At 37.2% G+C, this 26830-nt stretch overlaps 1 protein-coding gene across 3 annotated transcripts in view; it reads right to left on the minus strand.

Annotated features, from left to right (window-relative positions):
- PIEZO2 (piezo type mechanosensitive ion channel component 2) overlaps nt 1-26830 on the minus strand; it is a 305264-nt gene that overhangs the window by 41071 nt on the left and 237363 nt on the right. For 2 of the 3 annotated variants that reach the window (XM_054059989.1, XM_054059988.1), the window contains 10 exons: nt 19270-19513; nt 18001-18097; nt 16009-16168; nt 14660-14749; nt 11940-12061; nt 11052-11123; nt 7055-7158; nt 4954-5052; nt 2399-2510; nt 625-690 (listed from right to left, as the gene is read on the minus strand). In XM_054059989.1, coding sequence (XP_053915964.1) covers nt 625-690; nt 2399-2510; nt 4954-5052; nt 7055-7158; nt 11052-11123; nt 11940-12061; nt 14660-14749; nt 16009-16168; nt 18001-18097; nt 19270-19513 — 1166 coding nt within the window. The remainder of the gene's footprint in view (nt 1-624; nt 691-2398; nt 2511-4953; nt 5053-7054; nt 7159-11051; nt 11124-11939; nt 12062-14659; nt 14750-16008; nt 16169-18000; nt 18098-19269; nt 19514-26830) is intronic. The other variant, XM_054059990.1, reaches the window with a different exon arrangement.

The raw sequence follows: 26830 nt of genomic DNA on the forward strand, positions 1-26830 counted from the left end.
TGTTTGTAGGACAAATTTCTTGCAGTTTGCAAGGTCTTGCAAACTGTTGGCATTTCTTCTGTCGTACAGAGCACCCCTAAATCTGATTAAAAATGAGAATGGGTAATACCGGGAAAATCCTATTTTTTTAGAGGAGATTATTGCACCTTGCTGAATGGTTGAGTAACAGACAAAACAATATTTTAACCTTGCTACAACTCACTGAAAGAACACAAGGCTTTTGTTTTAATAATAAAATTTCAAACATTCAAAATCTACCAAGATTTTAACACGGGGTTGTATGCAATCAGGACTGGAAGCTAAGTTTAGGTGTAAGTTGTTCTATAAGTAAAAAACAGAGCAAGTCATAGAGTCTGAGCCTGCAGATGTATTTACTGAACTATGAAGAGAATGAATGTGGTAGCTAATAGTCCAGGAGTAGAAGTTCCTATGCTCAGGACTTGTAAATCTGACAACTGAAAACCTGAAAGAAGTTAGGAAGTTTTCACTACTCGGGTTAGAGTGGATTTTGCAGCTTTTACACAAGCCTGAGATCCCTGCTACACTGTTTCTGTGATATGCTGCTTGAGCCACTGGTCACAGCAGCATTTGAAGAACAGAGAAACCCTCTTTCCGCCTTCACACCTGGTCCATCAGATTTCTTCTTGACCGGCTCCTCTTCGCTGTCTTCACAGTCCGCATCAGTACCATCTATTGAAAACAATGAGCAAAATGGTGAATTACACCTATAGAAGTGCAGGTGTAAATGCCATTCAAGCTAGAAAATGCTACAGTTACCAAGCAGTACTGATCAGTTCCTCAACTGTCACTATAACAGAAAGCATTTTCCATTTCTAAAGGACTCAAGTGAGTGTCCAGCAGCAGTGCTCATGGAAGAGCACCCCTCTCTTGTAATTTACAGAGGCATTTTCTTACTAGATAGGCTGCTAGGCAAGATCATCCATCTGTTGGTGTAAATCCAGGCAATTTCTCAGTCACACCACTTCCACCCTCAGCAGCCTCACCTTCCACTGATTCACACTTGAGCACATTTCTTCCGTTTCTGTGAAGGGCAACTTGATGAGTGCTCTGATCTTCTCCTGCCTCTGACCCAGCAAACCCAAATGAATTGAGAGAGACTTTCAAGTTGAAATGAAGCAGCAGAGATGGTTTGAAACCACCATGTGCTTTTATTAGGTCTCTGGCAGAAGAGTGACTTAGAGTCACAGGCAGAACTGAAGGACAGACAAATGACTCTCCTTTTATCTAATATCTAATAACTGCATTTTCAGTATCAGCAGTCAAATCACAAAGCTCCCTCTTCTCAACAGGTGAAGATGCCAAATGGAGGAAAAGCCCCAATGATTCAGCCTGCATGCGTCTCCCTTTTCCCTAGTTCTACTGACTAAGCCTCTCAAATTCTACTTTCTTGTCTGGTTTAAAAAGGAGCAAAATATGAAGAGATATGAAACACTTATAAGCTGATTATTTTTCAGATACAAGAATGATTTTTTCAGTGCCAGTAAAACCGTATTAACATTTGTATGTTTCCCTTTTGTTAACTGCTAAATTCACTGTGAATTTAGGAGTTCATGGATATTTGGGTTCCTCAGTGAGTACAGCACGGAAAGCAAAAAACATCTCTTAATAACCTTCCTCATGTATCAATTCAAGCTTCTTTAGGGAACAATATAGGAAATGTGGCAAAAAGAAATAACACGTGGCTATTTAATTGAATTTTTCTTACACCTCCACTTGAACTACAGCTCTTGGAACTTCATCAAGAAACAGCTCTTCAACACAAAATGTAAGTCTGTCACATGCAAAACTTTCCCTGGGAATACACATGAATCTATAAGCAAAACGAGAGACTTTGGACAACCCTAGAAAAACCTAGAGAGTAAGAGAAACCTTTTTATGAGGTGACAGAGTGAAAAGGTAATGTCCTTGTTCTGCCTAATTCTGGCTAAACACCTGGTATTTACATTTCTATATTCTGGAGAAATGCTGTTAACTACCAGGTTATTGGCTTTATAAAGTTATGTCTTTACAGGTTATAGCTTTCTCTTGCAACGACTCAACTTCCAGAAACATTTTCATATAGCTGACGTTTTCTACAATGCATTGCCTCTTCCTATTTGGTAAAGTTTTTGTCCATGTGTCTTGCAACTCCATGGAAAACACATATATACCCTCTCCTTTATCACCCTTAATGTGCTTTGTGTAGAATGAAAGAACATAGCTATGGCTGGCCTTGTCATGCGCTGGGGCAGGGAAAGACAGCCAGCCACAGACAAACTCATTTTTCCAATTCCTAGCCAGAATTGAGAGCGTTTGCCCTTTAAAACTCAGCTGCCTTTCACTACCAGGAACAATCAGTTAACGCTATATTTTTTTTTAAATACACAAGTCTACCTACCATCCCCAGATCCTTTTCGCTTTCGTTTCTCCTCTTTCCCAAAACCTTTCTTCTCTTTGCGCCTCTGTCGTAGTGCTGTTTTAGGGTCAGTAATCCACGCCTGATAAACAAACTGGAAGGAACAAACTCATTTATTTCAAGGTTCTTCATGTTTTGAGAACAAGCCATAGAATAAGCCACGAGCAGGACTATATAGTTTGAGCAAATGCGTTCAGATCTACAGGGATAAGGAAATATTTTGAATCCCAAATCAAACATCTCCCCTGCAGATATGCTGAGTTTTCATGTGCTATTTTTAAGAGCATAAAACCAAACGTTAAAACACTAGTGGGTGAACCTAGTTTCATTAGAACCCACAAAACCACATGCTCTGAACTCTGGGAATTAATATACTACTGTGCATATTGACTACTTCACCTGAATATCTCCATTTAAATCTGTATTTCTACTTTATCATTTTCTAGGCAAGATGCAGAGCAATGGAAACTTTAAGAGAAAGTGTTGCAATGAACTAACTAAAGCATCAAAACATATAGTGAAAATTCAGTACAGGTATTTGTGCCTGTACATTTTTCGAACGTCAGTGGTTTTTTCCCTTCTGCATATGTTAGTGGGACATTTACAGATTTGTTGTCTATGCACAGTCCCAAACCTGGCAGTCAGGAATTCCTCAGATTTCACCCTGATTTTGACAATGTCTTCCTTTGTTGCTTCACATAGGTCACTTATGAATCCTGCTACTCTTTTTTCCAGTTGTAAAATGAAGACAGTAATACTTACCTATATATTAAGGGGATTTTATGGGGCCAAATCCTGCTCACAGCATTCACTCAGATCAACTGTCTGTTGACCTGTATGACTACATGAAGCATGGAATTGGCCCAAAATATTTATAAATGCTATAGCAGTGGGAAGAAAGGTGAAAAAAGTTACCCCAAAATAACTTTTTGAATAGCTCTGCTCAAGCTGTGAAGGAAGATCACAGAAAAAAACACAGTAACACTCATACCTTATTCGCCTATATGACATAAAATGTGAATAGCAGAAACTAAAGTAACTGCATCTTCTCCAGAACTTTTAGGACAATAGATATTCTTTTGTCCTTTTATGATTTTCATTGGGAAACAATAATCTTCAATTGGCATTGCATTGTCTTCTATTTCTAAGCAACACAGCTGGTAATGGAGACAGGGCAGGGAAGCACACGAATGCAGGCATGAGTGTGAAAATGAAGCACAGTAACAAAATAGCTCTATTAATTCACATTACAAACATGCAGACAATGACAACAAGACACGTGTATCTCAGTGAAGCTGGAACTGCCCTTGTAGGACAGAATAGTAAAACTTCTATTTGGTTAATTTCTATTTTTTAAATTTTCATACACAAATTGCTTTGAAATGTTAAAAGCATTTTTTTTTAATTGTCAAACTGATTTTAAAGTAATTTAAAAGGGAAAAATAATTCGTTCTGTTTTGTGAATGCATACAAATATGGAGAGGAAATTATTTAGGTACTGTTGACTAAAAAAAATCCTCTCCCAAATCTCTCAAGGTCTGTACATTCATTTTTATACATCTGACTTGTTCAGAACATGCACCACATAAGAAACTGTGAGGGATCAGAAGCACTGGTTTCTCTTTGCTTTGTTACAGGTGTTTCCTTAATGAAAGCAACCTGAGGGAACGGTGATATGTAAGTGAATTAATATTGTATTACTTACTGAAGTCAGAAACTGTCAACATCTGCTGTTGAACAGTTAGCTGAGAAGCTGTTTGCTAGCCTCAGTCACAATGTGAATAAAGAAATGAGATGTAAAAGTCAGACTTGGAAAGGGTAGAATATTAGACTCAATAAAGGGCATTTTATTAATAAATTTAACATAACTACTTATGCTAAGCAGTGGATATTTTAAGAGCTGATTGAGTTCATATATATGTATTACATTAGATGTTTACCATGGGACAAACTTTAAATGCAGTATCTTTTAGGCTTTGGAGGTGTTACACTCAATCTGTAACAGGCTTCTTACAAATATCATGTTACACAGATAGTGTGTAAAAGGATAGATACACAATGCTCAAAGATAGGGAATGCTAAATGTACTAAGGAGGTCAAGTAAGAAGACATGCTAATAATTTTTTTGTGATTACGAAGGCCAGAAAAGTAGAGACCTAAAAAGGGATTTGGAGTGGAATGTTTGTTTTACAGACCTTTTACCAGCTTTCTGAGATCAATTACCACCATGTTTCTAAGATGCATGCAAGTTGATGCGACCGTCCTGCGTAGCAGTATTAGAAGAAAAAGATCATCTGGGTCTGCATTTTCTCTCCAGAGTGGCAGTTAAAAAAGACAGACCACTTTTCTTGTGGCTTGACAACTCCAAAAGTATAAAACATACTCCATCTACTAGGAATGAAGCTTTGGCTGACATTGGTTTTTGTTCTTTTAAATCTTTCATATAAGAGGAAAAATGCAGACAGGGACAGAGGTGTATGTTACATCAAGAACTATGGGATGAGTCACATACTGAGCACTCTCAAAATGTCAAGTACCTTTGCTGCTTTGATTAAATACTGAAGAATAGTTTTGGGTAGTTTAATGACAGACTTTGGCAAGGCTAAAATGGCTGAAGCAAATTTCCCAATAGCTCTCTATAAAGAAGGACAAAGCAAGAGCAATTAGTAGAAAACAGGAAAATATTAATAAAAAGCATCTACCAAATGATTGTATCTAGATTATTAAGAACAAATTTATATTCATAGACTCCAGCATGAAGAAAGGTCCTTGGTGATGTCCACAATAAAATTTCAATAAGGTGATCCTTAACCTCTGCATTCTCTAGTAAATAAAATCTCCAAAATAACTTTAGAAGTGAATGTTGCACACAATTTACACTAAGAGAAAAAATCAACAATTTAAAGTAATTCTTTAGCAGACTCTACAGCAAAGTTCACTTTGCTAGTATTTTTATTAAGGCCATTTGCAAGGTGATGGAAGGCAAATAGAGCATGGTGACCAAATGATGATAAACACAATTTTCTGGTCGATACAATTCCTCTTCTGCATAAAGCCATCCAACAACTTCACGTTGCACATATTGCAGAACTGGCCATCCACACAGAATGTCTGACCAGAATTTTAAAATAAAGACCTGATCCTCCATCCTCAGATTAACAGTCTTAGGACTTAAGACCACACAAACAAAAAAACCCCAAACCCCGGAGTAAATGAAAGAATCTTATTAGCTTCTGAACTCAAGTTTAGAACTCTTTAAAATCTCAGTGCTTGGCACCAGCACATCTGAACAAAATCTCATCACCAAATTTTTAAAAAATCCGCAGAAACAAGAATGCAAACTTTCCTCTTTACCTGCATGAAAACCAGAAAGAAAAATGATCTGAAATTTTTATGGTCCAGGGTGAGTTAAATGCTAAATTTATAACAAATGTAAATGTAAATGTAAATGTAAATGTAAATGGTAGAAAATAAAACTTACGTATCACATTATTTTTCGTCCATATTTGTTTTGCCTTTTTTAAGGTCAGGAAAAAAATCTTTCCATGTTATTGCCATGCAGGCAGTTTAACAAATGTAATTAGTTGGTAATGTAATGTAAGTACATAAACTAAAGGCACATTGTATCAATTAATTAAATATTTCTTCCTGTAATTCAGAATTGTCATCTGGGAAGCTTTGTTTGAAAGCTATTGGCATAAAGAATAGAAGAACATGGAGGCAGTTTCTTGCCCTTGCTTGGGCTATGCTTTCAGTAATGCACCAGTTCTCCAGTGACATGAGCTTGCATCTGGATTGGAATATTATCTTGCTACCCATTTGCTTAAGCTTTTTAAGTTACAGACCTAAAAAAAGTTCCTTAACTTTTCAGAAATTTTTAACAAGTAAAACTACAATGTCATGAAAACTAAAGCAATCCTATATGCGTGAGTATTTCACTAACTTCTTCACCCAAGTTCTTCATTTAAGCCAGTGGATTCAATACCTTGTACTGCCTAAGGAACATGGAAAGTTAGGAAACTTCAGCAACTTTTTTAACCTTATAATATCCTCTTACTCTAACACAGTCTGTCACTTAAAATGCAAACATAATAATTAATATTATTCTGAAAAAGATAGAAGAGAAAACAATATGGTCTCCTTATGTAATTTTAAATGTTAAGCTCTTTATAACCCAAATATATATATCTGTGGTCTATTAGGATCAATAATAAAACTTTTCAAGTATGTATTCCTTTCCATGAAAAGTCACTTATTTTGGGGATCTTTTCTTCATGCAATGATAACATCTATCGAAACCCAGAAAACCACTGAAGCAATGCCAGAGGCAAAAGTCAGCTTCTGCACTTGCATTTACTGCTACATATAAAAAATAAGGCTCAGATTCTTAACCTATGTTTTTGGTTTTTTGTTTTCTTCAGACATAAGTCAATGAAGATATGATTTCACAATAGTTCCTGTAGGAATCTGACAATGCTTAAAACAGGCAAACTTATGTTTTAAATTGGTAAGAAATTCCATTTCCAATACTTTTCAGGTCTACCTTAGATGTACCGGTTGCTTTAACGTGTGTGCCTGTGCTGTGAGATGTCTACATTTTTCCATAGGTCAAATAGAAAGCAAATTACCACAAAGTACCTGAAATGCAGATTTTTTTCGAGGCTCTTCCTCTTCCTTTTTCTCCTCTTCCTCTTCCTCTTCACTATCCGTCTCAAACAAATAATAATTTCCACTTCTGACCACTAAGTGAGACAAAATATTTTCTCATTTTTCTGAAAATTTCTGTTTTCAATTTCCCCAAGATCTGGGAAACAGCCAGCCAGTCATTTAAAAATTCATAACCAGGAGAGGTGAAAACAGAGAAGAAGCAAGAGATGAAAAGGTCTCAGGCAATTTATTTGGTGTCAGTCTGCAATACTTTGGGCATGAATAAGAACTATACAAGAACTAAGGAAAATATCACCATGAGAACAAAATGTAAACAAAAAGCTTGAAAATATATAAAAATATTAGGTTACATATTTCAGAAAATATGATAGCCAAATCTAAATTGGGAATTGATGGTTATTTGAGGGAGTCAGAAAAGCCCAGCATGTAAGTAAACTAATTTACATGAACTGTACCAGTGGACAAAAAATATGGGACTTCTCTTTAAAATGCTGAGGCATCCTTTAAACTATGGAATGGGATGGTATTAGTTAATGCTTTCTTCAGACATTTAAGCTTTGATGAGGTAATGGAAAACCTTGGCTTGTTTAAAACAAATCATTTGGATTCTGTTAACGTCATCACAACTGAGTTTCAATTTTTTTTTCCCAGGGATTCAGAAAGATTCTGAAACCTCGACACAGTAAAGATGCACAGTGAATAACCTAGGCCTTATATCCTTGAACAGAAGCAATGTTTTTATTTCTCAGATGGCCTACATGAACAAACAAGGGAAACAAAAGAAATTAAAACCAAGGTAATGAGCAAGAGAAAAATCAAAATCACAGCATTACACTCAGCAGTGAAAACTGGTAAACAATTTCCACATTTAAGATGAAATATTTAAAGGAACAGTTACTTTGATGAAATGTGACACAAACTGGACATGTGGAGCAATACATATTTATATTGAAAATTATATTTAACCTCATTATAGGTTTCTGGAAAAGTAACAATTGCTTTAATTCAATCATACCTTGAATTCTACACAGATCCTTTGTGCACAGATGACCACACGTAACTACTATAGAACCCCCAGGGTAAGCACACCGTAAAATTTGCCAGAACTCTATTGGATCATAACTTCAGCATCAAAAACTCCTTCACAGAGGGAATTTTGTGCTTCATGTGCCTAGTTATGATTTTAACATCAGTGAATGCCCTGCAGAGGGACAGAGTCCAATTCAGCAATTCTAATTGCTGATCAAAGCTGAAGAGAAAGTTTGGAAATTTCTTGGATCAAGCAAATTAATTATTTGGTACAGGCCTTCTAAGAATGCCCATTTAAAATATGTTAAAGAGATGAATGTTTTTAAGAGCCAATAGTCCGCACTTCTCTTTCATAAATAAGTATTTTCTGGTCAGCAACATAAATTGTCCACACAGATCAGCAGGATAAGGTCTGACATCCAGGGGAAAACTCTTCTATAGTGCAGTTCCTTAAAGGCTCAGAGTAGCACCCAATCAAACTTGGAACGCCTGAGCTTGCAGAAGAAGAATCTGCAATGATCTTCCTCCAAAATTTTTGGCTTGAAGTGTATCTGAGGGGACACTACAATGTGGGGACACTACAATGTAGCAGTTTGTCTCTTACAGCTGAAGAGGGAGGTATGATTGAATAGCAATAATGCATTCTTGCACGCATCAAAATGCAGGAAGCAGTGCGTTAGCCACCTACAGGGATTACTAAAGAGACCAAATTTTCCTAGTCAAATAATTCATGGGCAGACTAGACTTGGTGGACTCCTGTCCTACTGCAAAATGTGACTTTCTCTTACTGAGAAAAGCGGCTTGCAGACTTTTCCTGTGGGCTGAGATGGAGGAGGCGGAACAGGAACCATGCAGAAGAAGTCAGTTTAACCTCATTATCTGCTGGCACCCAGAGGGAAAGAGCTACCCAGGACAGCACCATAATTGCACTACATCAGACATCATAACTCTTTGCCCTAGGAGAAGCTGAGGACCTCAAATCATGTGGCCCTAACTCCTGTTGATACTTGTGGGGCTCCATAAGTACACCGTAAGCACAGAAGGAACTGTACCTTCCTGCAAGAGGGAGAGGGTGAGTGAGTATCAATGAGGAAACCCTCACTGATATTTCCTATCTGTTCTGCTCAGACTCAAATTCGTGACTGTGTTATAATTCCTATCATATATAAAATGTGGTATCTTTCTATACAATAAAATTATAACAAGTGGTATGACAATAACAGTAAAAATTTAAATTAAACATCAGAATTTGAATAAAACGTCAAGCTTGAGCACCTTCAATATACATATACATACAGCCACAGCTACAAACCCATTTACTAAGATGAACAGCCAAGTGCAGCAGAATACTGCAGTTACAGCACAGTGTTTCAGAATTGATAGATGAAGACTATTAGTCTATTTCCAGTTTGTATGCCTGTGAGCACCTACTTTGAGCATCGTGTTTCAGTGTGTGTGGACAAAGCCACATGGTAATCAACCACTACTTGCAGGATCGGGGTCTGTGATGTGTCCCACAAGGTTTTGCATTATTGCGGTAAAATAATTTCAAGAATGCTCAGTGTTTAAATATCAAAATGTAAGTTGGCATCTAAGAACATTAAATAATAAGGGTAAAATAAGTAAAAGCCAAGTCAATGTCTCTTTCTGAGCAGTTCTTCTTACTATAACAAGAGTGGAGAATAAACAAGAGACCATATCCCGTTCTTTCAAAATCACTGTAGCTTAAAATTCCACGGTAAAAACTTGCAGATTAGAATTTTGATCTGTTTTGTCATTGTTGTTCTTAATGGAACTACAGGGCGAGAAGTTTATTTTCATAAGAATTTTGAAAAGGGATAGGTCTCTCTAAAGTGGCAGTGTGCCCTTTAGAAAAATAAAAATAGAGGCACAGTTTACTTGTGACTTGATAGAAACAAGCATAGCACATTCCGTTAAATGCTGTTGGCAAATATATATGCCAGAGTTATAAATAATTACACATAGGTAAATGAAGCAGTATGTAGATACGTAAAAGTTTCTTCTAATAACTCCTTTAAGTTAAATGACCAGGTGCAATATAAATGTTCCTATTTAACTTTGACCACTGCTATCCACTTGAATATTTTTTAAATCTTCAGAGGTTATTAAAGAGCTCATGTCTGTTCTCCTTCAACAAAGATCCAATAGAAGGATATCTGATTTGAGATTGCAGTCTACTCATTTTCTTGTTTTAACTAATCCATAATATAGGTAATAACTCTATCATATGCCTGGACTGGGCTACAAACAAATTAAAGCATCATAATGCAAAAATGATAGGAGTAACACAGGCTAATGATTTCTTTTGCACAAGGCTGAACATATTTTTGCTCTCAGATAAACATAAAAAAAATGGAAAAACCAAAACAACTGGCATCAACGGTACATTACAGTGTGATCATTCGGCTGAGCTCTACACAGCCTAGAACTGGAAACTGTCTTGCTGCCTTACTGTGGTACTGGGATTTCTACATTGACTGTACAATGACTGATGAACCATAAAAAAATATGTACGATGCATGTATATGAAAAAGAAATTATGACTAGTCTTAGACTGCATTGGCAAACCTTCACTTTCACATTTTTAAATATATTGTGCTTTGCAGTAGGGGGAGATGAGACTTTTGAGGCTAAAATTGATTCTTTTTGGCACATGTTCATCTGATTTGATATTTTTTGAAGAATGCCCAAAATATCATGAGCCAGCTATGCTTCTGAACACAGAAGTTCAAAACATGGTTGAACTCACTCCTTGGAGATTTGGAAGTAGAAATTGTTTGGTGAAAGAACCAAGCCTTCTATCAAGTCACAATCATAAAATCAGGCATAAAACAAACAGGTCATGGCAATGCCTTCATTCTGGTCAAGGATATAAGGGTTAAATCCACACATTTGTAAGATGATTGAGAAAACCTACTGGAAGCATGATCAACCCAAGGCCGCCACCACAGCTTTTTTTTGCCCTTGGCTTTCTCTTTGTCTGCTTCTCCTAAAATAAAATATGTCCAAATATTAATTTTACAAAATGAGAAACATGTTTCTTACACTGATTAATAATTTTTCATTTCTCTCAAAAGAGCTAAAACTTCATGAGCACATCAGATGTCAGATCTCCTGAATACATTCAGTATTAAAATAATTCAGAAGCATGACTACAGAGCAGAAATACTCTAATTTACACAGCAGTTATAACAGTATTCTACTCTAAAACAGGAAAAAATATCAATTTTGTATTTTAAAACATACAATTACAGTTGACTGTAATTTCAAGAAGGAAGTATTTTCTCTGCTCTCTGATCCCCTTACATTTCAGGCTCCAAATTTTTTAAATACAGTAAGTACTGATCCCAAGTCAGTGCTAGAAATGTGGCACTAGATAGGTGCCATTTTATCTGTTCCCATGTTTTAAACAATATTTAAAAGTGTACAACTATTTCAGTGACAGGAAAAAACTCAGAGCATCCAGAAAATGTTGCTGGAAAGATGTGGATGCTACCTATTTGTAACGCTGTGGTTTATAGATAATTACTTTGTTCAAAACAAATCTCTGCTGCTATTCAGCTCTTTGCCAAGAGCCTGAAGTTAATCAAAAATAACCTCAAAGCAAAACTTTTTTTCTCTAAACCTTCTTGCAGTACAAAATCCGATTATTTTCAGCTGAATCAAGCTCCAAAACTGATACTCAGCTAACAACCTTGTTACTTGCTGACAGTTTTGAAGAACAATTTATGATTTCTTCAACTATTAGGTCTATTAGGTCCTTAGCGCTCAACTGAAATTTCAGTACAACAGTAGCTAATGGTACCTTCATCATCTTCTTCAGAAACCTTCCGAATTTCTGGCCCTTCTGAGGACTCCTGGGTCATGCTTAGCATCCTCTCTTTACCCTTTTTGTATTTTTGCTGCCTGGCTTTGATGCGATCCATTCTAGCAAAAGGAAGAATCTTATTAGATTCATGCCTTCACCTTTTTTTGACTCAGCCTGAAAAACAAGTGTTAAGCACATCCATACACACACACACACACTATCTCCAATATTTCTAAAGGAAATATCCACTCCACAATGTCATTAATCCTGGTCTTAAACATGTTTTAAATGACTCTGAATGGGCTGGCTGGAAGGGTCAAGCCTAGATGTTCACTCACTGGTCAGTGAGAGCTGGTTTGCCTATGAGCACATGACTGTTTTTTCCTACTCCCCCTCAGCTACCTTATTATCATTAAAAAAATAAAGAATAGCTGTCGGGAGCTACAACACAGCAAATGAAGCTCTGAGAAAAAAGGACTTATGCTTAATGCAGTGGTTTTCCTGAAGCTTGCCACTCTGAAGCAGGGTTGTGGCTGTTGCTGCACTATTTGAGTTACATTTTCACCCCTTAAGCTCTCATTTGTTCCACATATCTGGAAATACAAAAGACTTAAACTGTGTCAGTTTTGTTCAGATGTAGGCAAGTCTTCAATTCTCCTTCTTGCAATCCTGTAAAGTTAGCACAATCTCTTTCACAGTTTGAAAAATGATACCAAAGAAAATTAAAAACAACAAGAATAAACTCTTTCATTATAACTGGATTAGAAGCAAATGATTCACTGATTTCAGCAACCCAAATGCACTTAAATACTTTTATTAATGTCTCCATTTGTAAGGGAAGAACCACCCAGTAGAGAGGGAAAACTCTTTCAACTTAGCAAGTTGCTATTATTCAGTAGATAACTAGAGTTCTTTCCCTATCATTCATCTGCTGCTGAAGTTACACTATGTCAGTCAGGCCAACTTTGAAACTTCCAGCTGTGCAGACAGTTCTTTTCATTCTAACCAGACTAAATTGTATGAAGTACTCATGTACATTATTGAATTAAATAAACCAAGAACCCTCTATTGTTGGAGTCAGATATCCTGCAAATATAAACCAGTAATTTTTAGAGAAACATAGACTAGCTTTGGTCTTATTGCAAACAGCATCTTCTCCTTGATCTTAAAATCTGCAGAAGCCATGGAAAAGAATAATGCCCAGCACAGGCATGTCCTGTCAATTACGATAATACTGATTCAAGCGTATAGTAGCCCCAGCAATAGTCCATTACATCACCTGGTGGGAAACCCCAGGCATGCAGGGAGGGAGCACTGTGCTGCCACCCTTCTGATGCTTCTTCAATTATGCAGGTGTGAACAAAACTGTCAGGAGTGAGCTTTGACATCTGGTTAGGAAGCAGTTACGGCTTTTAATGCGTAGTGGTAAAGAAGCGTTGAAAGTTTTTCTAAGTTACTAAAGAAACATGCTGGCTGCACCCAACAGAAAGCAGAGTGGTTTACTGTCTATATAAAGAGAAAGGATCTCCAAGCCAGTTAAGCTGAATACAAATACTTTTAGTGAATGTAAACATACATTTTGCTCTCAAACACTGCAGGAGCAACCACAAATGAAACTAAAGCAACATGCATCCAGCAAATTTCACCAGGAATACAGATATACAGAACAAAAACCTAATAATGATAAAGTCAATGAGAATATTGTCATTTGTTGCAGCAGGGTCAGAATGTTACTTGGCCTCTTCAGTCCATAGTGATTTCAGGCTATTTAGGTGGCTCTTGAGGACAGCTTTCCTGACTAGGCCCCTTGCTGTTCCAATTTCTGGGTTTTTTTTTAGCCCAGTTCCTGTCTTTCAGTCTCCTATTTTCTAACCGTCTAGGCTTGCACCTTCAATTGAGTCAAGGTCAATGTGGCATTTCTGACTAGTAATCTGCCTATCTTCTTCCAAAGTTTCACAAGGTACTTGCATTTGACTGTCCCATTCTTCTGGAAGATGGGGAGAGACAAATTGAGAGAACAGGAGGGTAATTGATGGAAGGAAAGAAAGAAGTAAAAAGATTTCTTTCCCCCATATTTCAGCTGCATTGCATGCATTCATACTACACTAAATAGGATAACCCCAAACTACATTTAAGCTTGACCTCTAACAGATTAAAAAATAGAGCAGAGATGCAGATCATCTCTTAAAGAGAATACTATATGGTCATGTTGCTATGATATGCAGGTGTGGAACAGTTAAAATCTGTTCTTCTTTACCTATCATCATTGGATTTATAAGGTTTAGAAACACCTTCAGAATAAGCAGGAGGGTTCACATCTTCTTGCTCGATTTATAGGAAACATCTGTTTCGATTATGATTTCAGGCTCACAGAGGAGCAGCTAAGTCAGTACATGCTGCTCTGATTTTTTTATGTTAAGCTCACATCCTTTGCTCCTAGAAATGTAATGTTATGTTTAATTCAAAGCTTAGATTCTGCAGTATGTTGTCTTCTTGGAAAAGACTACTCTAAAACTACATAATGCTGTAATACCCACAACATCCAAAAGCTCAGAGAGCCTTTTTTTAATTGCAAAATCATATCTTATCAGCATTCCTATAAAAGAAAATGCTAGACATATACCAAAAATTAGTGAAATACACGCATATGAATGTGGATATATATGTGTGTGTATACATATGTATATACATATACATATAAAATGTTAAATACATACTGTCTTTTCAGTTGATCCATTGATTTCTTTTCCTCTTCAATTCTTGCTTTTACAGCCTTGACAATTGTAGCCTGGAAAAGCTCAGCACCCCTAGAACAGAAATGGAGGCAAAAGAGAAGAAAAATGGAGAGGGTACATTAAATGTTTCTAAGTTTCCCTTATGCCAGCTAATCACAGAGAACTCTGCGTTCCCTCTGTACGTGACCTCATCTGTGTAAAGTAAAACCAATCCAAGGCCTGAAAGACATAACCAGTTGGTCAAGCACTGAAACAGGCTGCCCAGGAAAGTGGTGGAGTCTCCTTCCCTGGAAGTGTTCAAAAACACGTAGATGTGGCACTTTTGGACATGGTTTAGTAGGCATGGTGGTGTTGGGCTGATGGCTGGACTGGATGATCTTAGAGGTATTTTCCAATGTAATGATTCTATGATTCTATAATTACTCCAGTATACTAATTTCTCTACAGTTATTTCAAGATTCAGAGCCTAACAGTGATGAATTTTGTTCAGTAAGGCCAGCTAGACACGTCCCATTTCTAAAGTAATCCCTGGATGGGGAAGAAGAAGAAGATGAAAAATACCCTCTTTCAGGATATGCAGGCCAAATTTCGCCCTCAAACACAGACAGAAATCAAACTCTGTATGTTTTCGTGAAAAAATAAAAATGCCACTATACGTTTAATCCAATATTGACAAAAGTAATTTCTTAGAAATCTTACTGAAATTAAAACCAGAATTTAGTTCCTGATCTGCCTTATCAAAACCCAGAATGATTGTGGTAGTGATGGCTACGAGTGGATGCTTCCGGGAAAGGACAAGTAACAGGCCCAAAGACAGTGATACTTCCTTGCCACACCTACTCAGTGTTCAGTGACGTTACGCTTTCCCAGTGTCTTCCCTGTGGTCTTCCTGGGTCAGATGTCATAACTTTTCTTGTATTCTTCTTCATATGGCATTCCTGGAGTTGTAATTTCTAAGGCAAATTGTCTCAATCAGGCCCTGACAGCTGAGTATTTTCTCTCCAAGGCTTAAAAATTCTGGTATTGCTCTCATACATTTTGATGTTGAGAAGATGCTGCAACACACATCAACTTTCACAGCTTTTAGTAAGGGCTGTGACAGCAGAAGTTGGTGTCTGGTAGGAAAGATTATTTAATTTCTATCAGATTCTCAATTAATTTGTTTTCTCAAGTGCGCTTTGTCATATCTGGGTTTGCAATTATGAATTTAGCAAGGATTGTTTAAACCAATGTTAAAGGACTATGTTGGTACTACCTACTGTAAACAAATAAGTACCACAGCCATGAGAGACTTTACCTGTTTCATTTAAGTTTTTAAAGCTTTACGTTACCTTGATGCTAGGATCTGAGAAGCTTTTATATCCGCAACCACATGCAGGAAGTAGTAACTCATGAAAACTCTTCTTTGCAGCAGCAGGAAAGCAAAACATATACTGTCCCAAATGATTCCTGCTTCTCCACTGGGTAGTTTACAATCTAGATTGTCAGTTGCTGGAAAAAGACACCATCAGCATAAGGACGGTTTATTAAGTATTTCTTTATACTGTTTAATCAATTAAATAATCTTAGCCTTTAAAATTATTTTAACTGAGGTAATATAATTAGATTTTTCTTCAGTAAATTGACATTCATGTCTACTTGAAGTACATCATACTTTCTTTTACAGCAAACTGGAAAGATTCCAACAATGTAATGTCCTGTGAAAACTGAGAATTCAACAAAAGTGAATCATTTGAAAACAAATTAACTCTATCCTAAAATGTATGTGAAAAAAAGAATGGGAAAAAAAGTATTCTTTGTCAGCCTGAAATATTTGATTTCAATATTTTCTAAAATGGCACGTTTCTATTTTTTTTTTTTAATTTCAAGCTGACTTTTTGTCTCATTTTTTTTCTGTGAAGAAAACTATCAAAATGAGAAAGAAGTGTTTTATTTTCGTCAAAATAATTTTTTGACGGCCACCATCTAATGTTTTTATTTCTCCTCTCTACAAATCAGTTCAATGTTTCTTTCCATTGCATAAGAGAAAAAATATTTGAAACCACAAAATTGCTTCCGTTGGGGTAGGAGGAGACAGGCAGAGAGGAAATCCCATTCCTCCTACCTCTAGATTTTGGCTTGGGCTATTTCTTTCTTTCGTTCTTTTCTTCTTTCTTTCTTTATTCTCTACAAGACAGCTCTCTCAGGGATATTAAAAATTTAAAACTTGGGTTTGTGGATCTAGGCTATAAACTAAATGGCCTATGTTGCCCTATAGAAGGGAATAGAAGGACACAAGGGACAGACTCTGGCTTGAAGCTGGCTTTACAATCAAGCAAGCCAGTCTAATAGGTCTCAAAGGTCAAGCTCCAAGAGCTTCAAAGCCTGCTGTGCTTGTCCTCTGGGGAGTCAGAAACCTATGTCTAAGTTTCTGTTGCTGTTCAAAAAGGTTTGGATAATAGAAGAACTTCTGGGCATCATTTATCTTGTGAATTTGTGTCTTTCTATTTCCTTTCTTTTCCCCGCTTATCTATTATGATCAGACTCAAAGACAGGAATTCAGAACTTTGCTGCAGACTCACTAGGATGCAAAAGTTCTTTAAATTCAGAAAAAAAAACACTCAAAAAAACGCAGGTGTTTTCAAACTATCAATCCAGGACAAAGTGGAGCCAAATTAATAGCTTGCTCAGAGGTGATTCGTCTTGCTTTGCATACTTCATTCCTCCCTCCCCTTACCTCCATCCACATACACTACCCACTCCTTCCTTGTTATCACCAGAAACACGAAAGTAATTGTAAAAAAAACCCCTGCAAATTGCCTAATCTCACCATGTCTGAAAAGAATCACCACTTTTATGCTGCCTTAGCCTCTTGCCATATCAGTGAGCTGAACTAGTTTACCCTTTGAGCAACTGAACGTAAGACTTGGCACACAGGGAGGAGTGGGATTCTGCAGCTGGTAGAAGGTGCCCTCACTTTGCAGTGATGGTGAGCTGACATTTTAGCTTAAGCTGTACAGTGAAACCATACCCTCAAGTACCACATCACCTGCATACACAGGGAAACCATGACAAGTGCTGATATCACCAAATTTTTCATTTACAGCAAACACTGGTTGTGAGTACATGTGTGGTGGTATTGTTCTCTCAGTCTATATATCTCCCTCGGCTCTATGAAATATGCTTTCTTGATAGTCAAAATAGGACCAGGTTTTATCAACTGAACTTGCAGGTATGACATTTTCACAAGGTGATATGACAGAAGGAGGCACAACTTAAATATGGTAGAAGATTTGGAAGGTGATGCTTGTAGAAAATTTTGAAGAAAAATTAGCTATACTTACGAATACGATAGCCTTTAACTGTACAAGCCAGGCTAAATGCCTGAATCAACCAGCAGCTATTCTTAATTAATGATTCAATGTAGCCACATGCTCCTATCTGGAAAGTAAAAGAACAGTTTCATGCAACAAAACATAGCAGAAATTACAAATTACATGAGAATATTGTGACTGCCATTGGCTGTACTATACCTCGTTAGTAAAACAGAGACTAGAAGAAAGAATGTCTTTACCAATGACATAAAACACTTAAATAGCAAGAATTTGTTCTTTTGATTATCAGTGAGATAGGAGGTATGTGGGTTCTGTTTGTGTTTTTGCAGAGAAAGTGATACATCTGGCACATGATGCACTGTGACAGCTAAGCAACTTTTATAAATCACTAACTTAATCTTGCAAACATACATGGACAAGCTTAACACTGAATTCCCAAGCATAAAATGGAGCACATATGTAAGCATTTAGAACATTTGCAAATTCAAACCACCCATAAATCAATTTTATTTCGGTACAGTGACTTATATAAAAGTAAAGAGAAAAATGTCTGCTCATTTCAGTCCAGCACTAGAAATGTTCAAAACTACAAAGCAATTGCCAGGAATAAATCCAAATTTACATTTCAAAAAGATCTAAATTACTGGCTTGTCTCTATCACCTATCACTGCCACTGCAAGAATCTACTCTAAGCATTTAATTACTGTAAGAAAACCTTCAATATTTTGCAGAAGAATTAGACATTTAATTACCAAATATATCTGTTCTCACCTGCATTTCACACTAGTTCTAAAAGGAACAGGAATGCAGTTTATAGTTTTGTAGTCAACTTCACTAATTACATTACATCACACAACTTCACCTAGTACTAGGCTTGAAAAGTCTATTTTAAGTAAAAGGTTTAATTAAATGTGCACTACTTATTGACAATATGATTAATCTTGCACTTCTGATTAATTTCGCACTCCACTGAGATTTTCACAAGACTTCTAAGGAAAGACTTTATTAGGCAAAGAAACCAGAACCTGGCCTTTTGAAAAGAGCTTGTGAGCTTCCACAGAGCCTGACTGAATACAAGGGTGCACATTTTCCTGTAACATATATGCATTACCATTCCCTGGATATGCACTTGCAGTTTCAGAATTAAAATAGAGCTTGCTTTGTGCTTACAGAAGGCTGTAGTCCTGACAAAGGAGTTTTAATGACCACTGAATGCACTGTGCACACTTCCAGTGAAACCAAAATGCTGAGGGCAGAGGAAACGCAGCAACTACTTACCGAGAGGATGTTCTTCATTGTGATCACGAAGACGTTGTAGGCAATCAGCCAGTCCCAATAACGCAGAATGCTCCTGATGGGCTTCAGCAATAGATCTCCACCAAAGAGAAGGAAATAAAAGCAGGCCACCAAGTAGCCCATGCAGAATATGCTGATCCTTGTGGTTCCCGTTATGAAGATTATAGTAAGCACAAACCAGAAGAGGTAACTAAATATTATCACCTTATACATATCTAAGTAGGACCTGAAAGTAAAAGAAGGAGAAAAAGTTTACAATTTTCTGAGGGCAGTGCTACCTTTCCTCTACCTGTGCTACTGGCCAATTTTTGTGCCTAAGATTTACTGAGTGTTCTCATCTCACTTCAGCATATGGTTACCTGCTTCAGTTAATGCCAAGGTTAGCAGACATAGCTCATTCATGGGTCTGCCTGGCTCATATATTCAATTCTAGCTCACTCCTGTGTATATGAGTCTTGCTATACCCAGTCCAAGGCACTTTGCATCAAACAGGATCAAGTCTTGTATCATGAAAGAGGGGGGAAACATGTTATCACCAAACTTCATGATAGGGTGATATATGGCAAAGCTATATATGCAATTTAAAAGCTGAGGTAATCTTTTAAGAAGTCTGAATGATACTACAGCAAATCTATCTTCAAAAGCCAGCTACAGTACTCAACAGCCAGGAACCTGGTATTTATTGATGACTACCAGAGAATTCAGTCTGGTTAAAAGACTAGTTTTCAAAGACTGATGCTAAAAATATCTTTCTCCAATGGAGATCAACTGCCAAAGTTTTGAGGGGTACAATGTTTCTACAGAATTTAAATGGGATAGAATTTACTGAAGCATTTGCCAAGAAGCTACAAGACAGAGCTCTCTGAAATCAGCCTAACCCACAGTGGGAAAGAGTGAGAAACAATTTGGTATTTCCAGATTCCTTCAAATTTTGACTTAATATTGACTCAGTGAGCTTTCAAATAAGAATATCTGCCAAAGGTAATACTGAATACTACACATAGCTAAACACTGCAAAACCAACTAATTCATCGTTTCCCTATTTTAGTGTTTTGATTCCAGATGTAACTGTGTTTTCAGGTTCTGTTCAACCAGGCTGCAATACTAGATTTGTCAGGAAACCAGGCCTGGAGATAGCACTATACAAGTACATGTATACTTAAGCCAAACCATGCAAGGAGTAAGTGAAGTAAATACACTGTATAAAGCCACATAAAAAGGCCCCTGTTGCTTGATGTAATCAGGCTCAGAACTTTCTAGGAGTATGTATTTTTAGTTCTAAATTTATAGACCTGTATTATACCTTTCACTTCCTGAAGTCAATCAGAGACGCAGTTAACGAAAAGTAATGAGAAAGCCCCTTTATGTTTATTTCCCACAAACATTTAAGAAATTGATGGAATACTGCCCGTGAAATCTAAAAATATCATGGCTTTAGAAATGCTACGGGATTTTGGGCAATAAAACATTAACAAAGAATCTATACACATGGGAAAGCAAAGAAGTGGAAGACATCAGCTGAACAGTTCTTCACCAGCCTAATATAAACTGGAAATGGTGCTCTTACTGTTTCTCCAGAAAAAAACAACCATAATATTTAGTGTTCCTTTAATAATAAATATAGATGTGTGGGGTGGCTAGGAAGAGATCACTTTCCTGACACTGCTCTAACAACTGCAGTGTTTAAAAAATCTTGCCCTCTGCCACCAACAAAATGTATCAGCATCTTTTGAGAAAAGCTCAAAATGGAACTGAAATGATCAAACAGGAATATCTTAATACTCTTCAATAAAAATGGACTCTGGCTCTTAAAGACAACTGGAGCCACCTGGATGCAAACTTTCCAACATATACACATGGTTGGGTCACAGTCCAACAGCAATCACTCTCAGATTAAAAATTCCAGAAACAGAGGGAATATAAAAAGGAAGACAATAATTTGGCTATTTTTCACTATGATGTTAATAATTTGCTAAACTTAAGTAGTCATCTAAAATATTAAATAAAATTAAATATAATAAATTAAATAAAATGTTCTTTTAATTTTCAAAATTTATTGGACATCTCTAAACCAACCAAACAATAATAAAGGATGCAAAGAAAAGCATCTCAAAAGGCAGGAGGCAATATAACTGTGTCAAGTGATAAATTAGGTAGATCTTAGAAACAGAAATCTTTCTAACTTTTTAAAGCCTGGCATAGGAAGCAAACCCAAGCATAAAAACATGTCCCAAGAATTCACCTTGGAGTGGATACCTTACAAAATGGTGTTTGAACAAGTCATCCAGGGTACACCTAACCAATGAATATTACCAACCATCCCAGGTACCTCTGTGCTGGCCCAAGAACACTGCAACAGAGAACACAATGGACAGAACTACACTCAATAGTCTTAGGTAGATAAAAGTATTCCTGAAATCACACTTCTTTCAGATGCAATATGCCAAAACTCCCTGTCTGTTACAGTGTGGAGTCATACATCCCCCTAATTTTCATTATTTGCTTATAATGATACAGGTAGGTCAAATGCTGTAAGAGCAGCAGCAAAGATGTGTCTTGGTGGAGGAGTTCTCAACATATTACCTCTCAAATCACTTCACACATTCTCAGATGCAAATCTTTAAATTCTGCCTCAAACTCCACAAAGTTAGGAAGTGAAGAGTTTGAGGTTCTTCACCTGGAGATTCTAATGCAACAGTGGGAGGCTAAAGCACAAAGTCAACAGATAAAAAGACCCTACACAAACCCAGAAGGTTAGTAAGGGTGTTTACTCTCTGTTTGAAAACTTCTTCGTGGACAGCAGAAAATGCTTATTCTTGGATAGCTCATACCATAATTTTATGAGTTCACTGCAGACCACACAAATCATTAGTTTAATGCCATGCAAACCTTCCAAACCTCATCTTCTAAGTGGTCTTTAAATCTACATCCAGTCATAGAGACGAAAGGCCACTCTCAGGATGTGGTATTTCACAATACACCTAGGAAATCTGAGCAGCTGCTTCCCAAGGGGGACAGTTCCAGTCCCTTTCATCCCCTCAGCAATGTGTTCCAGTCCCTTCTTTGGCTTTGTCTCTTTGAATTGGTTTCAAGCAGTAAATTTGCAAAAACCTATTTATTGTATGGGGAGGACAGAAGAAAAACTTTTCTGACAATTCAGCCTATGAAGAAACTTGCTACTGGTGTGATGAATGCAAAGATTTGGGTGTGTAGCTGGGGTCCAGGAATAGAGCCATACACCTAAGGAATATTAGCCACTGCATCAGTGAACAAAGAACATCAAACCATGGCTTTTCTTGGCACCATAACCTCTACCTGAGAGATTATAAAGAAAAAAATCTGAAAGATGAATGTAAACTGGAAAGTTTTGATTTGCTATCTGTGTCATGAGCAGATACTCTGTCACTGACATTCTGGAACACTGTGGAAAAATTTACCATACCACTTTGTTCAAAACCAAAGAAGACAAAGTCTGAAGCTCATTCCACCCATCCATCAAAGCTACTATAACCTCAGATGGCTCTCCATATGAAATGATCGGCTTTTCTTCACTAAAGCTTTTCTAGTCTTATGATGATTGCTTCAATATTTTAGTTCCACGGGCATTAATTTTTAACTGTAACATGATCCAGCCTGTTGCAAAACAATTGCTCTAAATGTAGTTGTGTTCCTGCCATGCTTAATGACGTGTTTGGCTGTGGCCAGCCTAGGGTCCATTCCTCTGCCCGCAGGCAGCAAGAGATGCTGATCCTGCAGCATAAAACCTCTTTGCAGGAAGGTGTTTGTCCTTAGCCAGCACTTTGAAGCTTAGGGAAAGAACACACTTCTGCTTACACACTGGTAAGAGCCTACTGTGCTGTTGTACTGACTGACATAGCTCAATGCTTCTTCATGCTGGAGGACACGCTGTTACACCGCTTCATTGCCTTCCCTTATCAGCTGCCTGTTTTGTGTGTGATTACTCACCTCCATGTAACCCCAAGGCTCCTCCCACAGTCCTCTTCTGATGACTACCCTCTCCCTCTCTTCCAAGAATATTACCCCTACATATCGCATTCTGTAAGCTACCTCTACTCCCCAAACGTCCTTTCTTTCCCCTTTTCTCTATCTCCTATTCCTTACATTCTTAGCTGCCTGTGCGACCCACCATCACAGTCTGTTTCCCCTTCTAATCTCAATATTGTTAGTTTCTCACCAAGCCTCCATCCACAAAGCATTTCCTGTAGCTCCATTTCAGCCTTCAGAAAGCACTTTCATTGATTTTCCCCTCGCCAACAGCAACATCAAACCCTCTGAAAATTAGCTCCCTTATTTCAATAGATTTCTTAAAATTTAGTGTTGTGGATCCTGTAAGTTTTAGTCCCTACTGTTTTTCTCAAGCCTGCTCCCAGGATTGATATTCTGTTACTCTCACTCTCTTACTAATGAGGTCCTTCCTTCATGCTTCTATTCTTCCAAAGCTGTGTTATTCGTTGAGGCTCATTTTATTAACAAAATAATTACCTGTTTTATACAACAAATTATGACAGGAAGCCTGTAATGGTGATTTGTAGATCCTCTCTCACTAACCTAAGTTAGAAGTGTAGTTCCAAGAAAGGCATTACAGCTGCCTTTGAGAGACTTCACCTGACTCACCTAGTAATCGTTCCCAGGGTGTAGATATTGAAAACAGTGCAATGACTGTCTCTTAATTTTGTTTCTGCTTGTAAGAGGAAAAAAGTAGATTATAAGCCCCATTTTTTCCCCTGTCAATGTCTAGGAGAACATCTGAAAATTGCCTGGGAACTGAAATGATTTTCCAGCATTAGAGACTGTGGGAAAGGATTATCCTCCGTGAAGTCTCTTTAAATCCTGTTTCATTCTAAAAGCTCCTACTTCTATTCATTTTTATTTCTGTTTCTAAAGCCCTTGGTTGTGCTTTCCCTTGGGGTCAAGCATATATCCCCTGAGAAATCTGGGGGTGGAAAGAGAAGAAAATTTCAGGAAATCTCTTCCTTGACTGTATTTATCATTGCTGAACTCAAGTATTTCTCCAGAGAGAAGAAAATGAAGCATTTAGAAATATGTTCTTTCTTCTGCCACTGTTTATATTGCAGTTAAAAGCTTTTTATCCATGCCTACTAGAACAGTGACCAACTGGCATCCTCTCAAGGGCAGAGACACATCAGAAAGGTGTTTCGGTCTGCAATGGCCACTTCTTTTACATGGCAGTAGATACACAGTGGGTTTCTCAGAAAACACATGACTACTAAGCGCTATTTTTTTTTAATGTGTTGTAATTTATTCATAACCAAGTTGTCTTCACTTATTTGTTTGGCTCTTTCTGACTGACTTCTGCAGAAATGCTATTTTCTCATTTCATTTGCTTGAATAAGCTTTGAACCAAGTTCTTGTCCATGTTACAAAATTTTTAGATCATTCAGAAACTACCATGGCAAAGTGCAATAAATGTTTTCAGACAAGGTCCCTTCCGTTCCAAATTGTCTTGGATGGAGGCCAGATACATACATTTTCTTCTGAGGTATATCTTTGGTGGATTCTCTAAAGCTTGAGAATACTTTTTAAAGATTTATAATCCCTAATAAAAGATTCAGTCATTCTAAGAGACCTTCCAGCCATTCTCTGGTCCTTCTTTGAAGCAGATTAGGCATTTAAGATTGCATATGCACAGTGTAACCTCTCAAGAAAAACATCGTCTAAAGCATGGAAAATCTGCATTGTAGTGAAACCATTGACGAAGATGCTTAAGGGCTCAAAGAAAGGAAAGGGTGATACCATCAAGAACACAAAATCTATTATGCAGTTCATACTAAAGGAAAGTCTGTTTATACTTATATACACCATTCTAGAAATATGTTCTCATTACAGATTCAGCAAGCTAACACTACAAATGAAAAAAAAAAAATAAGAAGCTATAGCTTACCTGCCCAAGCATCTACAAGAAAGGATATCATAAACCTGAAATTAATGTTCCTGAAATTAATGGGTTTTCTTTTGATGGATTTTTCAAACAAAAATGTCTCTGTTCTGTTCCCTTCTCTGCCTTATTCTTTTCATTCTACTTCTTACTCACACAACATAGAACTACCTCATGAAATAGTTGCACAGATTTCTATATTTAGCTGGAACAACTATAATGAGATTCTTCAGTTCTTAGGGTTTTTTTGTACATTCCACCAGTAATATTACTTACTACTTAATACAAGTTGGAAACTCCCAAATAAATGGTTACATATTGTTATTCATCTATACACAGGTGTATTTTGCCAGCACATGCCAAGCAGTGTGTTTGCGTGAATGTGATGTCACCAATAACTTCAAGCTGATGCATACCATGCATATGAACACAGAACTTAGTCCAAAGGATTGTAGCAAGGCAGCAGGCCAGTTCAGCCTGGACTTTACACAGCAGATTCCAGTGAACTTTGAAAAGATGTTTAAAAAAGCTGTCTAGAAAGCAATGCTTTTCTTGCCTCTATTTTCCTTCTGAAGAAAGCCTTAAAACACATTCTCATCATTAATGAGTGTTTTTTCACATTGATTTTTTTTTTTTTCTTGACTAAGGAGAGAAAATTTGAACTTTTCTTTCTGCCAGCAACCGTGTCACCATTGATGGTCTTTGCCAGTGACCTGAAGCAATTGCTGTATTAGCTTTTGGTAAGAAGGACACCACCAGAGTGTAAAGAAAAAAAACTCAGGCAATCCCCCTACACATTCTTCTCAGTTGTCTTTTGGAAATCATCCCCACTTGATGAAGCATTTTGTAGAGATTATAACTTCTCTCTTTCTGCTTATGTTACTGGATCTAGAGCAATAGGTCACCCCAGAAGTAACTCTTAATCTCTGGACTGATCAGTCAATTTAATGTGTTTCAATGTCTCCTCTTCAAAGCTATTTCAAGATAGATTTGGCCACCATATCTAACAGAAACAGCAGGACCAGCTTAAAGATCTTGAGAAGGGCTTCTGGTGACAGCATTTCGCTGGTAAAAGAAATAGTTTACCAGCAAAATGGAGATTTTGTTAGACATTAGTTCACTTCATTTAAATTCTTTTTCCACTCAAGACACCTGCTGGTAACATGCATTCACAAAGCAAATACCTAGCCTGACAAAACACAATAGTTAAGAAATCTTGCTCTTCCATTTATTCTGGTAATACTGCATCAAACTTTCAGAGACAACTTCAATTAAGATTATGCCCAGCACAACTCAGAAGAGCTGAGCTACTGTTTTTACTGAAATAATCCAGGAATGGCTCCATTGTTTGATGATCATCCAGAACAGACTAGGCTCTGCCTCCTTTTTATATTATGTGCCTTCTTGAACAACCTTACAAGCAATGTTGAGAAAAAGAAGGACATGCCAGTTGTCTTCCCAAGACACTTTTAAGGTTCTTATGCCTATATTAAATAGCACAAAGGACAATTTCTTACATTAGTGTATTATTTTGATTGTCTTTAGACAACAACTCAGCCGGACATGACTGACAGCTTTGTGGGATTAAACATATACATCAGGAAGTTCAGACTGCAATGGATTCTT

This window comes from Cuculus canorus, chromosome 2 (genome assembly GCF_017976375.1).
Source record: "Cuculus canorus isolate bCucCan1 chromosome 2, bCucCan1.pri, whole genome shotgun sequence".
Lineage (NCBI taxonomy): Eukaryota > Metazoa > Chordata > Aves > Cuculiformes > Cuculidae > Cuculus > Cuculus canorus.